The sequence below is a fragment of the Scyliorhinus canicula genome, chromosome 19, assembly GCF_902713615.1.
Source record: "Scyliorhinus canicula chromosome 19, sScyCan1.1, whole genome shotgun sequence".
Lineage (NCBI taxonomy): Eukaryota > Metazoa > Chordata > Chondrichthyes > Carcharhiniformes > Scyliorhinidae > Scyliorhinus > Scyliorhinus canicula.
The window spans coordinates 86,058,806-86,077,406 of NC_052164.1; the positions used below are offsets into that span (position 1 = coordinate 86,058,806).

The window sequence follows — 18,601 nt, forward strand, 5'->3', positions numbered from 1 at the left end:
ACTTGATTCTCAGAAGACTAGGATTTGAGGATATTCGCATCTCCAGGACACATATATATGATAATCTTTATTAGTGCCACAAGTAGGCTTACATTAACATTGCAATTAAGTTATTGTGAAAATCCCTTCGTCGCCATACTATTGCACCTGTTCGGATTCACTGAGGGAGAATTCAGAAGCACGTCTTTCAGGACTTGTGGGAGGAAACCAGAGCACCCGTAGGAAACCCACACATGCCTGTAGGAGGACTGGCCATCCGTAAGGAGGACCTGCTGAGAGCATTCTATCTGGCCTTGCTTCTTGCCCCATTGCTCGCCTCTCCCTACGACTCTTTCCCCCCCGCTACCCCCACCCAACCCCCCAGCCCCACTAACTCCACCACAACAGTCCTCAGGGTCTTCACAATCTGGGAGGTACCTCACACGTGGAGAAAGTGCAGACCCGCACAGACAGTGACCCAAGCCGAAATCAAACCCTAGTCCCTGGCTCTATAAAGCATCAGCGCTAATCACTCCCCTAGTCGCCACACTACGGTGCCTGTTCGGGTACACTGAGGGAGAATTCAGAATGTCTAACTCACCTAACAAGCACATCTTTCAGGACTTGTGGGAGGAAACTGGAGCACCCGGAGGAAACCCACACAGACACGGGGAGAACATGCAAACTCCGCACAAACAATGACCCGAGCAAAATTCGAACCCGAGTCCCTGGTGCTGTACAGCATCAGTGCTAATCACTATAAAGGCAAAAGATAAAATGAGAGAAATTCCACAAGATCATCCACAACATGTCATGGAGATTTCAATTACATTTACAACAAGCTAAATGACACTGGAGCAAAAAAAGCAAAAGCAGATAAAACACAAATTAGAGATTTAGACTAAGCATGATAATATAAGTAGGATCAAGATTCTAAAAGCTAGTGAAACAAGGAACAGACACGCAGGCCATCACTAGTAGATAATGCAGAATGCAGACATCTCACTATATGACAAAGTAATAAGCGCATTAAAAGCAGAACGGTCTATTATTCAACCAACAAAGAAACCATAAATAAGAGCAAATTACTGTGGATGCTGAAATCGGAAACTAAACAGAAAACGCTGGACAATCTCAGTGGGTCTGACAGCCTCTGTGGAGAGAGAACGGAGTTAATGTTCAAACTTTATTATGTCCTGCACAGACCCTATTAGATCAACTATTTTTTCCCCCCTTGAACAACATTGTAAATGACATAAAACCCTTATGAGTGCGTTGTGGATGATGACGCAATTCTTGGATTCATGTGATGTTCTCAAATATCTTGTGCTTCACTGTTAAGTATATGCCATTTTGATTCCAGGATTATATTAGAAGTTTATATCACAGTCTAATCCTGGTGTTTTTATGTGGGTCATTTGAAGGACAGATCTTTGTTCACAAATTGCAATCTGTTTAGCCTTTCCAGAATACCATTACCAGGGTCCTATCGGAAAATTGAGGATTTATGCAGGTGCTCATAATATTATTTTACCTGATTTTTGTTCAGTTGAACTGTGCCAAATGTTCAAACCCTCGGTTGATCGGGTCTTCAAAACCGGAGTGAATTAAGTCAGTGGAGAAGACCCAGACAAGAGCAGACTGCTTTTGGACACCATTCCATTCCTGAGACGATTTACCTTTCACACGAGCAAAAATAGAGACTATGGCACTTGCAACACATGGCATTTAACACTTAGTCAGAAAGGACATGCGACATTCAAGCTCGTAAGCTGTTTTGCAAATGTGTCAAGTGTGTGCAAAGGAATGAAAACCTACAGCATCAACCAAATACCTCAGGTATTTTTATAGGAATACAAGACCATAGTTCATGACTTATGCATCGTTTGTGCTCCTCAAGGAATAGCCAACATTTACTAGTGAGATTTCTTCTTCAAACCTGATTAATGAGAAACAAAAGGAGACATTAGAATAAAAGCAAAATACTGTGGATGCTGGAAACCAGAAATAAGAACAGAACATGCAGGAAAAGCTCCACAGGCCTGGCAGCATCTCTGGAGAGAGAAACAGAGTTAATATTTTGAATCCAATGTGACTCTTCTTCGGAAAAAAGGAAACATCATCACCTTTTCACCTCTTCTTCCTCCAGCTGTTGGGGTTCAGCTTGCTTTTGTGTTTTTGAGTGCTGTCCTACACAAGATCACAAGACAGTGCAGGACTGTCAAGTTTCAAAATGGTCATTTGGGGGCATTGATGCCACAATATACATCCTATGTTGAACCAGATGAACTGATTCAGATCCGAAACACAAACTGAGGTTTTCTGCTTGGTATTCCTGTGCATGCCCAGAACACATGTCAAGTATACATCCAACCAGGGCAGCACGGTGGCCTAGTGGTTAGCACAACCGCCTCACGGCGCTGAGGTCCCAGGTTCGATCCCGGCTCTGGGTCACTGTCTGTGTGGAGTTTGCACATTCTCCTCGTGTCTGCGTGGGTTTCGCCCCCACAACCCAAAAATGTGCAGAGTAGGTGGATTGGCCATGCTAAATTGCCCCTTAATTGGAAAAAATAATTGGGTAATCTAAATTTAAAAAAAAAGTATACATCCAACCTGTGATTTTTCAGGCATTTTAACATTAATTGGGCAGAAAATCCTGGGCTTGGGGTATTTCATTTCCAAATATGTATTCCTAGTATGTGCCATTTTGTTTCATTCTTTTCTGGGATGTGGTCATTAATGGCTAGGCTAGCATTTATTGGCCATCCCTAACTGCCTTCGAGAGGTTGGTGGTGAGCACCTCTTTGAACAGCTGTAGTCCATGTGGTGTAGGGAGGGAGTTCCAGGGTTTCAAACCAGCGACAGAGAAGGAACAGTGATATACTTCCAAGTCAGGATGGGGTGTGGCTTTGAGGGGAACTTGCAGAGGCTGGTGTTTCTATGTATCTGCTGCTCTTGTCCAGTTCTAGGTGGTAGAGGTCATAGGTTTGGGAGGTGCTGTCTAAGAGGCTGTGGTGAGTTGCTGCAGTGCATCTTGCATATGGAACAATGGGACGTGCTGCTGCCGCTGTGCCTTGATGGTTGAAGGTGTTTTAGCTGTTTGCTGGGGTGTGAATTAAGTGGGCTGCTTTGCCCTGGATGGTATAGCGCTGTTTGAGTGCAAGCAAGCAAGGGGAGAGTATTCCATCACATTCCAGACTTTCTAGATGGTGGACAGGATTGTGGAGTCAGGAGGTGAATTACTCATCTCAGAATTCCCAGCATCTGACCTCTTGTAGCGACCAGAATTTAAATGACTGGTTCAGTTCAGCCTCTGGTCAGTGGTAACCATCAGGATGTTGAAAGATGTGTTGAAATGGAAAATGTCCTTTTTTATGCTTTTTTAATTCTCAGTAAAACAAATTAATTAACAAATAAACTAACAAAAAAATTAACAACCCCATATGGGGGCATTGTAACAAAAATGCAAAGCTTCAAAGAAAACACAAATAATATTCGCAGGGTTAATGATGCACTCTCCCTCCCAACAGCCAGCGGGAGATAGAGGAGCAGATAGGTAGACAGATTTTGGAAAGGAGTAAAAGCAGCAGGGGTGTTGTGATGGAAGACTTCAACTTCCCCAATATTGACTGGGACTCAGTTAGTGCTAGGGGCTTGGACGGAGCAGAGTTTGTAAGGAGCATCCAGGGGGGCTTCTTAAAACAATATGTAGACAGTCCAACCAGGGAAGGGGCTGTACTGGAGCTGTATTGGGGAATGAGCCCGGCCAGGTGGTAAAAGTTTGAGTAGGGGAGCATTTCGGGAACAGTGATCACAATTCAGTAAGTTTCAAAGTGCTGGTGGACAAGGATAAGAGTGGTCCTCGGGTTAATGTGCTAAATTGGGGGAAGACTAATTATAACAATATTAGGCGGGAATTGAAGAACCTAGATTGGGGGTGGATGTTTGAGGGTAAATCAACATCTGACATGTGGGAGGATTTCAAATGTCAGTTGAAAGGAATTCAGGACCGACATGTTCCTGTCCGGAAGAAGGATAAATGCACCAAATTTTGGGAACCTTGGATAATGAGAGATATTGTAGGCCTCGTCAAAAAGAAAAAGGAGACATTTGTCAGGGCTAGAAGGTTGGGAACAGACAAAGCCTGTGTGGCATATAAGGAAAGTAGGAAGGAACTTAAGCAAGGAGTCAGGAGGGCTAAAAGTGGTCACAAAAAGTCATTGGCAAATAGGGTTAAGGAAAATCCCAAGGCTTTTTACACGTACATAAAAAAACAAGAAGGTAGCCAGAGAAAGGGTTGGCCCACTGAAGGAAAGGCAAGGGAATTTATGTATGGAGCCAGAGGAAATGGGCGAAGTACTAAATAAATACTTTGCATCAGTATTCACCAAAGAGGAGGAATTGGTGGATGTTGAGTCTGGAGAAGGGTGTGTAGATAGCCATTGAGATCCAAAAAGATGAGGGCCTGATGTGATCTACCCTAGAATACTGAAGGAGGCGAGAGAGGAAATTGCTGAGGCCTTGACAGAAATCTTTGGATCCTCACTGTCTTCAGGTGATGTCCCGGAGGACTGGAAAATAGCCAATGTTGTTCCTTTGTTTAAGAAGGTTAGCAAGGATAATCCAGAGAACTACAGTCTAGTGAGCCTTACGTCAGTGGTAGGGAAATTACTGGAGATAATTCTTGGAGACATGATCTACTCCCATTTGGAAGCAAATGGATATATTAGCGAGAGGCAGCACGGTTTTGTGAAGGGGAGGTTGTGTCTCACTAACTTGACAGAGTTTTTCGAAGAGGTCACAAAGATGTTTGATGCAGGTAGGGCAGTGGATGCTGTCTATATGGACTTCAGTAAGACCTTGGACAAGGTCCCTCATGGTAGACTGGTACAAAAGGTGAAGTCACTGGGGATCAGAGGTGAGCTGGCAAGATGGATACAGAACTGGCTAGGTCAGAGAAGGCAGAGAGTAGCAATGGAATGGTGCTTTTCTAATTGGAGGGCTGTGACTAGTGGTGTTCTGCAGGGATCTGTGCTGGGACCTTTGTTGTTGGTAGTATATATAAATGAATTGGAGGAACATGTAACTGGTCTGATTAGTAAGTTTGCAGATGACACAAAGTTTGGTGGAATTGCGGATAGTGTTGAGGACTGTCATAGAATACAGCAGGATTTAGATTGTTTCGTGACTTGGGCAGAGAGATGGCAGATGGAATTTAATCCGGACAAATGTGAGGTAATGCATTTTGGAAGATCTAATGCAGGTAGGGAATATACAGTGAATGGTAGAACCCTCAAGAGTATTGCCAGAGAGAGATCTTGGAGTACAGGCCCACAGGTCATTGAAAGGGGCAACGCAGGTGGAAAAAGTAGTCAAGAAGGCATACAGCATGCTTGCCTTCATTGGCCGGGGCATTGAGTATAAGAATTGGCAAGTCATGTTGCAGCTGTATAGAACCTTAATTAGACCACACTTGGAGCATAGTGTTCAATTCCGGTCGCCACACTACCAGAACGATGTGGAGGCTTTAGAGAGGGCGCAGAAGAGATTTACCAGGATGTTGCCTGGTATGGAGGGCATTAGCTATGAGAAGCGGTTGAATAAACTTGATTTGTTCTCACTGGAACAACGGAGATTGAGGGGCGAACTGATAGAGGTCTACAAAATTATGAGGGGCATGGACATAGTGGATAGTCAGAGGCTTTTTCCCAGGGTAGAGGGGTCAATTACTCGGGGGCATAGATTTAAGGTGCGAGGGGCAAGATTTAGAGGAGATGTACGAGGCAAGTTTTTTACACAGAGGATAGTGGGTGCCTGGAACTCGCTGCCTGAGGAGGTGGTGGAAGCAGGGACGATAGTGACATTTAAGGGGCATCTTGATAAATTCATGAATAGGATGGGAATAGAGGGATACGGACCCAGGAAGTGGAGAAGATTTTAGTTTAGACAGGCAGCATGGTCGGCACAGGCTTGGAGGGCCGAAGGGCCTGTTATGTGCTGTACTTTTCTTTGTTCTTTATGTGTGACATGCAATTAGATCCACTAATGCTATGCAGATTGACCAAGTGAGATTTTTCTTTAAATTTCAGTACAAGATCAATAATAAACTGAGGGATTTAAAAAAAATACATAGTTTAATATTTGGGGCATAAACATGCTGTGAATTATGTTTATTCAACATAAGATGAATTAAATTAGGTGCAACATAACTATGGTTCAAAGAGATGACTACTAAATTTCAACTGTAAGCTTGTTTGTGATCAAAGTCTGTTAAATGTTCAGATTAATTCAAATGAAAGTGCAGTAATTTTGCACATTAAAAGAAATGTAAATTATGAAAATTGCTCATTCATTTGCAAGTTTTCAGATTGAGTAAGTGTTAGATGGATGTTGACGAAACAAATATAAAATTGGGCATCACTTTCTCCAAATATCCCTCAGTTTACTCAGCCTATACTGTGCAAATTTTAAATTGCTGTATTCACCAACACAATGCAATTTTCAAACCCTCCATCATAGAATTGAGTCTTATTTTGACATTTAAAAAAAAAACACATTGCGCTTTGGTCTCCTAGCAAATTCGCTGTTTCCAAAATGGTGCCGAATTTCATATCTGAAAGGAGCAAGCTAAACAGCGATGCAAAATTAATTTGATTCAAATAAATAATACCGTTAGATCAACCTCATGGCAGCAAAACGGAGGCCGAGTCCAGGAGATTACATGATGACCAGCCAGATTCTTGCCTTAGACCACACTGGAGAGATACAGTTCCATCAAAATGACCCATTGCAAGAGTTCTTTTCAGCTGTACCACAGTCACCATTATTGCCTTGGCCCCTGCAACCTCACAATTTTGTTCAATGACCACCTGGGGTCACGACCCACGGTTTGGGTTTCCATGCACTGAGACTTTTGACTACAGGGTCACCTATTACATTACTTAATGATCTGTTGAGCTGCTGGCAGAAAAATACTTTTCACTGCACGTGATAATAAACAAATCCAATCCAAGGGTCAGAGTAGGCCTTTGAGTCCCTTTAGCCAGTTCCACTATTCAATTTGATCATGCTTACTCTGTATCCTCCAACTTTGTTCCGTATCCCTCAAACAACAATCTATCAATCTTGGTCTTAAAAAATTCCGTTGGTCCATGGCCTTTAAGGGAAAATAATTCCAGATTTCTACTAATCTGCCTCATAAATATATTATTAAATACTGGACGTAAAATGTTTTATAGTAAGGCAGTTAGAGTATTTCTGGAAACTTGTGAAGTAGGTTTCCCATTTTACACATCGCCTCAGTCCCTACCTTATTTTATTCTGTGTTATAGATTATTTAACTAAAAATAGCAAACTTGAGAAATTCTAAACCAGGCTCCATGTAGTGCTTCAATATCTGTGACTGAAAGAATGGCTTTACAGTAGCTGAACATCACAAATTGCTGTGGGAAATTGGTTAGTAGGGGTAGTTCAACGTTGAACATTTGACAATTCCTGGGGGAGCTTAGGAAATTGCTTTTGCTACAATAGTCCTGAGTTCCAGCTATACTTTGCCCTTTCACAGCTTTACTGGAAAATAGACTTTGCTATCGAAAAGACTGACCCCCAACAGGGGGTCAATCCCAATTACTCTTGGATTGTAGGGGTGGACTTCCTGTGACGCGAGTTAGGAGCTGGTTTAGCACACTGCTAAATAGCTGGCTTGTAATGCAGAACAAGGTAGCAGCGCAGGTTCAATTCCCGTACCAGCCTCCCCGAACAAGCGCCGGAATGTGGCGACTAGAGGCTTTTCACACTAATGTCATTGAAGCCTACTTGTGACAATAAGCTATTTCTTCTTTCTTCTTCTACTCACTAGTGGTGATCCTGCAGCAAGACACTCAATTTCCATGGGATCAATAAGTCCTCAAGATCCTATGCGCACATCTGTGGTGCTTATCTGCCCCATCAGCCAGAAAAAGTGGAGCTGGAATTGCTCAAACCCACCCTCACCTTGTTGGGGGGGCGGGGAGAAGAAGGATATAGCTATATGGATTATAAAACTCACAAGTAACAGGAATCCCCAGAAATAATGGGAGTTAGTGCAGAGATAAACAGAGGAATAGGGATGCTGACAGTCAGAGTCACAGGGCAAGCAATAAGCAGAAAGTGTTCTAGAATAAGACTGTAATATGCTCTGATCAGAGTGTAGCTCTTCCAAGGGGTCCTATCAGTACTGTGCGCGCGCTCAGCTCAACATTTTGACTTCAATATGTCCGATCAAGAAAACATGAAGTGCTCCATAAGCAATAACCTCTGCCTAACATACCGACAGTGCAGCCTTGAGTGTGCCCAGGCAGCATGCCCACTTCAATAGATCAATGAAGCTTTCAACAACAACTAGAAGACTTTGATGAGAAACAGAGCCATGCAGTGCAAGTCACCTGTGTGAAAAACTCCCTATCATCCATGGGCAAAGTCGCTCTGAATTTGGTGGACATCATTAAGCAAAGCTGAATTTAAGGACAATTATGAAAAAAAAATTATCATTCCTCTCCAAAATGGATCCCACCGAATCCCCAAATACGTGCAGTTTGCAGCTCACTCTCTATACTGAATATCTCACCATGCTTGTGCACCTCACTAGATGTGGTATTAGCTTGGATACCATGAAATGAAATGAAAATCACTTGTTGTCACAAGTAGACTTCAAATACAGTTACTGTGAAAAGCCCCTAGTTGCCACATTCCGGCACCTGTTTGGGGAGGCTGGTACAGGAATTGAACCGTGCTGTTGGCCTGCCTAGGTCTGCTTTAAAAGCTACCTCTTTAGCCCTGTGCTAAACCAGCCCCAATGACCAGATGTGCCTTTTTTTTTTGTTTATTGTGTACCTTGCAGATCAAATGTTTATGTATACTGTATTTTTGGGGGGTTTTTTCTTATATTTCCTGCCACCTCTCAATCTCTATGAAAAGATCCTTAAGTATTGTCCTGAACAGAGGACGAGGTAACAGGGTATCAGTGGCTTTTACTTTGTTTCATGATCTATGTTCAGTAAATAGTATAAATCCAACATAACTGACACATCAAGTAAATGACTGGCCTTTAGATTGCTACGTAATTTGTCACAAATTAAACATCACTCTTGCTTAAATACGGCGTAGCTCACTGAGATATGTAATCTGCCCATGGCATTTGCCCATGTGGCTATGCTGTGCTCTTTTTGAAACCTCACATGGTTCACAAAATTAAACAGGGTGTTTTTTTTGAGCATTTTGTACCTAGATCTCCTTGCATGTGAAAACAAGAACTACAGGACATGCAAAACCTGAGGTTGCCATAAAGAATTTGCTGCCATCTAATTAAGAATTTCCTGAAGAAGCCTAATGAACCTTCCAACAAAGAAACACAACTTTTTTTGGTAACAATGAAATGCAAGCGGTGAGCTGAAGCTGAGCTTCTCTGTGTGGCTGTTTTTGAATGATCAAGCGTTGTGTTGGGAGTTCTGCTCATGAGCACAATTTTTAGTCTCAAATTACTTTACTGATTTTCCTGTAGATCCTTTTTCATTCATCTGTGCTTCTCAATCAGGACCAATGGCCAAGCTAGCAGATAGGCCTCTCCATAGACCTCCTGGGAGAAAGGCTGCACCTGAGCAATTTCCTCTACAGGAAGAAAGCTAAAATTGAAAACTGATTATTTTGGATAACGGCTCAGTGCTACTTTTTCAGGACATTTCCAGAAGGACTTTACTTCTGTTTTTTGTAATGTGCTTATTTATTTGTTAAATGCTGAGTTTGCATTTATGTGTCTATCTTGACATTGGATTGACGGCACTTCCACATGATTTTCTCAATTTTGATTAATGCGGCCTTTGCTAAGCTTCCATGGTGGTGTTTTTTTGCCATTTATTTGTTTTGCCACGGTGAGAGTTCATGCTGGTTTATCATTCTGGCATTTATTTTACGACCAGAACTTTACATTTACATTGCATCTTAATTCATTCCATTTAAAATCGTTATGTACACATCAAAAATATACCTTTTGCACTTTAAAACATTCATGGATGAGATGAGTTGCACCAGGCTCATTATTAAATCCCAGGGGCGGGATTCTCCCGAATCCACGCGATGGCCCGATGGCGGCGTAAAAGGTGGCACGAACCACTCCGGCGTTGGGCTGACCAGAAGTTGCGGAATCCTCCGCACTTCCAGGGGCTAGGCCGAAGGGCCGGCAGGAGTTAGCGTATGCGCAGAACCGCCAGCGTGGTTCCGTGCATGCGCAGACCGGTGCTGGCCATGTTTGAGCCCTACAGGGGCCAGCGCGGAATGGAGGGTCTCCCCCGGGGCCAGATCCCTCCCCGTGTCCCCCCTGAGGACCGCACCAGCCGGTCTACCAGCCAGGTCCTGCAGTGTGGGACCATGTCCAATCCACGCCAGCGGGACTGGGCAGAAACCAACGGCCGCTCGGCCCATCGGGGCCAGAGAATTGCCGGGGGTCTGCTGCCATTGGCCCCCGACCGGCACCACAGGGAGGGATTCACGCTGCCCCCGGGGATTCTCCGACTCGGCCGGGGGGGTGGGGGGGTGGTCAGAGAATCCCACTGCAGATCTTTGCAGTGTTGCTATATAACACTCTTAAAGAAGGAAGCCTAAAATATGGCATTTATTTTGGCTCTAATCTCTTGGTGTCCATATAGATGTAGAATAGTGACAACAAAAGTGCTTTGCTGAAAATTGATTCCAACAGCTGCGATGTGGCTGCGATTTTATCTCAGATCTATTGTGCACTTATCCATCAAATCTACAGTACTTCCATGCAGTGCAAGTATAGATTTAGCCCATTTTAACAGGAAAGATAACTGCCAGTTTAAATCAGCAGTTTCTATTTTCACTAATATTGAATGGCCCATGCATGAGCGTAAAGAGCATTTGTCATTGTAGATTGATAAACCACACAGCTTCACTGTGATGTTGCAATCCAAGTTCCCCTTAGCATTCAAAGTTATTTTCAGTGAATCTCTCAAAATATTTACAGTTGAGAAACAACTATTTAGTTTGCGCAATGTTCCAAATTGTAATGTCACACCTTCACTAAGGTAGTCATTTGTATTTTCAACTGTAACAAAATATAAGACATGGGAATATCAACAAATAAAGGTTTAGTGTCTTTTTATGGCATTTTTCTACCCACCATTTTCATGATTTGACAACTGCTTTACAATAGTGGATCGAGGAATATTATGCAAAGGCATTGAACGCGTCTTCTGATGCGATGAATAAAAGTTCTGTCTGCATTCTTTAATTTGAACAATTTCAGAGGCAAATTATTAACCTGTTGTTATGTAAAGGTATTTCATTATTGCAACAGAGATACTGTGGTTATCTCCCAGATGGAACCAGGCCACTTATTATTTCGAATCTGTTTCGCTTCTGTCTGATTAATAATTATTTTTTAAGAAATACTTTGATCATGCCACCAGATCAATTATTGGCCAGAAAAATAAACTAGAGTTTGGCGATAACATAACATTTTAAGAGTCTTACTTTTAAAACAACCAAGTGTCCATATATTGATAAATAGTGTGCCTCATTAACTGTTCTTTTTATTTCAGTGACTGGAGATGTTAGCACCATTTCCTGGTATTTGCCTAATGGTGAAAAAATCGATCCGAATCAACAACGTATTGCAGTTGCGACAGTAAATGAGATGTCTTCTAGCCTGACCCTCTACAGTGCCAACATCGATGATGCTGGCATTTACAAATGTGTGGCAACATCAAAGGATGGGAATGATTCCGAGGCTACCGTTAACGTTAAAATCTACCGTAAGATGTTCAGCAATTATTTCTACATTTATTTTGGATGGGACTGCATTTTGAAACCATCTAACCTTTACATTAGCCCAGTGGTGAGACCCCGATCTCCTTCCTCACTCTCTGAAGGCAATCTCAAGTGTCCCAATCCAATTAGCCTGGATGTTATTGTGGCAAAACGTGGGTCTCTTACCTGATGTTGCCTCCTTTCATAGCACCATCACTATTATGATAAGACCCAAGGCCCGATATCCAAGGCTTCACGAACCTTATAAATTGTGCGTGGGGAATAACACTGTCGAGATAGGCGCTCCAGAATTTATACTCCATTGACAGCAACAGTTCACCAAAGATAAGTTGCTGATGTCTTTGTTAATCCAGAAGTAACAGTTATGAAGTTCTTGTTAAAGAGCAATTCAAACCGAGGGCAATTTAAAGGCAGCCATAAGAATGTCTGCATACACTCTTTGGAAATAGTTTTTTTGTACGTTTCAACTTGCATTGTCGGCATGATGGCACAGTGGTTTAGCACTGCTGCCTCACAGAGCCAGGGACCTGGGTTAAATTCCGGGTTACTTTGTGGAGTTTGCATGTTATCCTGGATTTCCTACCGGTGCTCCGGTTTCCTCCTACAGTCCAAAGATGTGCAAGTTGAATGGATTGTCCGTGCTAAATTTCTCCGTAACGTCCAAAGATGTGCAAGTTAGGTGTGGTTTACGGGGATAGGGCAGGAGAGTGGGCCTAGGTAGGGAGCTCTTTCAGAGTGTCAGTGCAGACTTGATGGAACAAAGGCCTCCTCCTATGGACAACACAATGCTGCCACCCTGATATGCACTGATCTTTATTTTTCTTCAACCTAATCAAGGTTGTAGTTTTTTTAAATTCTCAAATAGTGACTTTCACCATATTTAGATTTTGAAATGCAAGGAACAAATCTAACTTGAGTAAAAAGGAACTAGGTCCAGGTGGAAGAATAAATGCACAAGAACAATGTGAACTTACTTCACAGGTGCGTTGCACCATTCTTTATTTTCAACAGAAAAATTGGAATTCAGGAATGCCCCTTCACCACAAGAGTTCAAAGTGGGTGATGATGCTGTTGTCATTTGTGATTCTGTCAGTTCACCTCCACCTACCATCACATGGAAGCACAGAGGTCGAGACGTTATGCTGAAGAAAGACGGTGAGCGAAAAATGATCAACAATCATTATTTTACTAACTGCAAAGATGGTTAAATAATACTTTTGCAGTTGCATGACCAATTAGTTACTGACTTTTAGAAATCTGTCTGGGCTTCTCAAATACCTGGGACGGAATTCTACGGCCATTCACACCGGTGGGATTTCCTGGTCCTGCGGGCAGCGTATCCCCTCCCGCGGGTTTCTTGGCAGTGTGGGGTGGCTTCAACGCGAATTCCCATTGATAGTGACAGGAATTGAGAATTCCACTGCCAGCAAACAGCATGCCGACTCCCGCCACTGAGAAACATGCAGCTGGGAAGCCGGAGAATCAAGCCGCTGTATTTAAGGTTGCAGTATTCCATTAGTTTTTTTTTATCCCACTTCTTGGACTGGGTTTGTTACAAATGAGAGCTGTCTCTCATTAAAAAGAACATCGACTAACCAGTGAATAATACCTCTCTGCTTTCTACATTCTCTCCACATATTAGAAATTAAAAGGCTCTGATTGGGCCATTGTATTAAAATGTCATTGTAAATTACCAGCGCACACATTTGGATTTTGAATTCATATAGGGGTCTGGAAGAGAAACTGGTGTCAGGGGTTGAATGGGTGTTGGCTTAGTGCACAAGGAGAAATGTTCCAGAGGCAGCTAAATGGACAAAACACCAGGGATATATAGGACTAAGCATGACTGCTCTTTTAAAGAGCCAGCAGAGGCAGGATGGGGCACATAGACTCATTCTGTACAGTAAGTCTCAATAATTCTACATGCCAAAGGTTACATAGACGGAGCCAAATTTAAACAAGCATGTCATGGTCATAAACAGAGGACCGGGTGGAAAGGCTGAGAAGAATACAATAAGTATGGTTCTTGTCAGCACCGCTTCAGTGGTGTCAAAAAGTGGGCCATCTCTCTGTGTGGCAAACTATACTGTGGGAAATGTGGGATCTATCCAATTTCAATTAAGAAGGAATTCTGTACGTGTAACTTGGTCTGGAATATTTAATATGGAAGTTGTGACAGCTGTGACCATTCAGAGTTCAGTTCGAAGCTTGAGAGCCGGGAGCCAAAGAGAGTTGGGGAGTGTTGTGTATTAATGACAAATTAGTTGCCGTTGTTAACTAGATATGATTGATTTCTGAGTCATGCAAGGTAAGCACACAAAGAAACTGGAACTCAAAGCTAATTAAATCAAATTTTGCTTTGCAAATTTAGTTCCTGCTTGAAATTGTTTACATCTGTGGATTACTTTTTTTTTTCTTTGGCCTTCCACTGCAGGAAACAATCTAAAGGGGGGTTAGTTTTGATTGTTGTGGAACATTAAATTGTCTAAATCTTTCTTTATGTCAACAAAGCAAACAGGAGCACCAGACTGTGTCTCATGTTTTCAACTTTTCCTATTTTCATGCGCCACCTTGCGAGTTAGGACCTCTGTGAAGCTTAATGTTGGTTTATTTAAATTGTGTTTCATCGTGGACTTGTACTTAGTAGCCACTCAGGAGATTTTCAAAGTGTTTATTGTTTTTTGAACATTATCATGCCGGTTCGCAGGAATCAGCTGAGCAATAAGAAAAGGAATTGAATCCAATTTTCATCCAAGTGGCAGAGAATCCCAGCACCTTGGCCAGCCTGCCTGCCTGCTGAAGTGAAGGCAGCGTTGCAGGAGATAGCCTGGTGACCCACTCCCATAGCAACAGCCCCATAATGTTGGCTTTGCAGCTAGCCTGCAAAGATCCACAGACAAGTTAGAAGTTGCCAGCTGATGGGTCACTCTCACTGTCTCCGTGTTAGCTGCAGGAACTCTTGCAGCAGATGGCACGTCTCTGCGTCTGCTTATTTGCTGACCCAAATCCTGTCAAGGTAGCTCCCAAGGTGGCAGCCAAATTGGCTGGGATTGAATGGCTTGCGAATCACCCTGGCATTCATTATACGTGCAATAACATCTATTGCTTTTCATAAACATATGAGGAATAATGGAAACAAGCGTCAGTGTCATGAAGTAAATTTAAGTAAACGTATTGCATTCATTGATTATTTTGCGCCAGTGTAATTACATTTCCCATAATACAGATGAGTAACAGTTTCTAGTTTGAGGCATACAGCCTGTCACCATGATGTTAACACAGTGTGCAAGAATTAAGAACAGGAATAGGCCATTCGGCCCCTCAAGCCTCCGCCATTCAATACATTCTCAGCTGATCTGATTAAAGCCCAACACCCTTGATTGACTCGCTTGTCAATCAAGCTAACACCAAGTCAGAGAATTAGGAGAACTGGAGCTGGTTGGCCATACTTTTTTGATGCACATCTACTTGCCCTATTGCACACAATTCAAATGCTTCAAGCATAGTCTCAAATTTGTTTGTGGGTAGAGCAAGCGTGCTGTCGGAAGCTGATTATTTTTGTATTGTGGACAATGAGTAAAAAGCATTGACGAAAAGGCCCAAACTATAACACAAATGGCTTGATTAGAGAAAGCATCTTCGATGTTAGCCGGAGGTGCAGCTGCTGTCCTGATATTGCTCAGCAGTCTACCTTTACACAAAACTTTTACAACTGAGCCTTCTGGTGATTTCCCCACAGAACACTCCTTTCTCGGTCATTCAGACTGTTTGGGCTGCAACCCTGGTGATGTTGCAGAGAGGCAATGAGATGCACAAATTCTGTTGCTTGTATTATATAGCAGTGAAAAAAGAAAGATCTTTGGAAGGTTGCAAGGAAATTGGCCTTAAACCAATTGGATTGATCGGATTAGCCCTGGAACATGACAGTGTAGGATTAGGTGGGATGAGTATAACTGAAGCCCAATAAGAAAGGATTCACTCCTGTTCCCATTTTTCTGGATGTAATTCTGCTAGTACAATATTATCATTGCAAAATCATGCTTTCGACTCACATTTAATAGTTAAATAACATTGTAACAGATGCATCCGCTCAATCATATCACAGTTTCTCCTCAAATGCAATATCCATCTGGACACATTTCAGCACAAATTTAAAGTGTGTGGTCACCAGGAAATAGATTTCTGTCACTGGGACTGATCGATTTTGATATTTCTACATAGGACCAGGGATCGTTTTATAACAAATATTTTTATTAAGAGAAAGTTTCCCAACCAAGTTACATCACAATTATGAATCTAGATTCACCAACACCCTCCCACCCCACAAAGAGAAAAATAAAGAAACAACCAAGACGAGACCCAAAACAAACCCCAAAGTCTCCTCTCCCGCCCCCCCCCCCCCCCCCCCCCCCCCCCCAACATCTGGTGACCAGTCCCCTGAAATAGGAAATGAATGGCTGCCACCTTGAATGGAACCTTCTGCCGAACCCCTCATGATATTCTTGACCTTTTCTAAGCTTAAAAATTTCATACGGTTACTTAACCACTTTTTTTAGTCATTCATGGGATGTGGGCGTTGCTGGCTGGGCCAGCATTTATTGCCCATCCCTGAGGGCATTTAAGAGTCAACCACATTGCAGTGGATCTGGAGTCACATATAGATCAGACCGGGTAAGGACGACAGGTTTCCTTCCCTTAAGAATATCAGTGTACCAGATGGGTTTTTATGACAGTCGACAATGGATTCATGGTCATCATTAGATTTTTAATTCCAGATTTTTTATTGAATTCAAATTTTACCATCTGCCATGCTGGGATTTGAACCCTGCTCCCCAGATCTCAGAATCACTAGTCCAGCGACAATACCACTACACCACTGCTTCCCCTGGGTGGGACTGGAGTCCTCACCCAAACAGAACTTGCCTATGGGTTATCAGCGAGGCAAAGGCCAGGGCATCCAGTTTCTCTCCGTCTGCAGCTCCAGCAAGTCCAAGACTCCACTAATAGCCACCAAAGGACAAGGCTCCAACTCCATTCCTGACATGGCGCTGAAGAAGGAGACACAAAAGCTCACAAATTAGGGCAAAACCAGAACATGTGCGTGTGATTCGCTGGTCCCCACGAACAACCCTCACACCTATCCTCTACCTCCGGGAAAAAAAAACACTCATCCGTGCCCTGATCAGATGTGCCATATGCACCACCTTGAACTGAATCAAGCTGAGCCTTGCACATGATGAGGTGGAGTTGACTCCATGTAGAGCTTCACTCCACAGCCCCCCTCAAAAGTCTGACCTAGCTCTCTTTCCCACTTGTCTTTAACCTCATCCAATGAGCTTGCTCCACCAACACCAGCGGACTGTAGATGTCCGATATCTTCCCTTCCCCAGCTCAACCATCAAAAGAACCCTATCCATCAATGAGGTGAGGGTGCCAAGGGGAAGGAAAGAATCTCCTGGCACAAAAAGGTATGCACCTGGTAACACCTAAACAGATTTGGTCTTGGAACCTGGAACTTACCCAGCCACACGTCAAAACCAGCGAACCTCCCTTCTATAAACATGTCCCCAGACGCTCCAAACCCTCCTCTTCCCCCACCCCCAAAAAAGCCCAAAACAACAAATCCACAGCTGCCGGACCAAAACGGTGGTTACCGCAAAACGGGGCTAACAGGCGACATGGAACCCAGCTTGAAATGCTGTATAAGCTCTCACCATATTCTCAGAGTGCCCACAACCACTGGATTTGAAGTCCAAATATTTGAGTCATTAAACATTTCTGGCATCAATAGATCCAGCTGACCTATAGATTTCTTATAAAATTTGATCGGGAATCCATCCGGGCCTGGCACCTTACCCGCCTACATCAGGCCCATGCATTTCATGACCTCCTTTAGTGTCAGCGGGGACTCCAATTCCTCCCATCTCTCTCATTCTATCAGCGAGATTGATAAACTCTGACAAAGACAACCCATTCTTCGGGAGTTTCTACTTGTAAAGCCGATGAGAGAAAGCCTTGAAGTCTCATTGACCTCACCTGGATCGGAGACCAACCTGCCACTTGGTCCTTTACCTGCACTATATCCCGAGAGGCCGCCTGCTTCCTCAGCTGGTGCACTAACAGGCGACTTGCTTTCTCCCCATGTTCATAGAAAGCTCCTCTTGAGCGTCATACCTGGCGCACATTATAACTGCAGTTTCTGCTTGCGAACAACTCGGCATCGTGCAAATGAGTACTGACGGTGCACCTCTGCCAACCTCTGCCTCTCCACCTTTTCACTCTTTTCTTTATGTGCCCTATGAGAGATTATCTCCTCACTAATGACCACCTTTGAAGACTCCCACATCATGAAAGGCGGTATTTCCTCAAATCAGTATACTCCCTGATGGCGGAGGAAACCCCCTCACAGAATTCCTTATCTGGCAACAACGTCATTTCCAACCTCCGGGGTGCGCTGAGCTGGACCTGCCTCACCACCAAATCCACAAAGTGCAGAGCGTGATCCAAAATCACTGTTGCCAAATATTCCGCCCCCACCACCCCCGGATGCAGAGAGCTGCCCACCACAAAGAAGTCGATCCAATAGTAAACCTGATGTACCTGAGAGAAAAAAGAAAAATCCTTCTCACTTGGATATAAAAAGATCTGTCCAGCTCCCCCTGCCCTACCCACCCTGCCACACCCCATCTGCTCTATAAAGGCCAAAAGTGCCTTTCTCACCCTCGAAGGACTCAAAGACTTAGGCCTCGAAAATGCACATATCATTTGAAGAATAAATAAGCACAGTTCGATATTAATT

The 18,601-nt window shown here is 43.3% G+C and overlaps 1 protein-coding gene across 30 annotated transcripts in view; it reads left to right on the forward strand.

Moving 5' to 3' along the window:
• LOC119954469 (neural cell adhesion molecule 1-like) overlaps positions 1-18,601 on the forward strand; it is a 563,058-nt gene that overhangs the window by 330,082 nt on the left and 214,375 nt on the right. For all 30 annotated transcript variants that reach the window (XM_038779702.1, XM_038779694.1, XM_038779710.1 and 27 more), the window contains exons 3-4: positions 11,574-11,786; positions 12,814-12,957. In XM_038779702.1, coding sequence (XP_038635630.1) covers positions 11,574-11,786; positions 12,814-12,957 — 357 coding nt within the window. The remainder of the gene's footprint in view (positions 1-11,573; positions 11,787-12,813; positions 12,958-18,601) is intronic.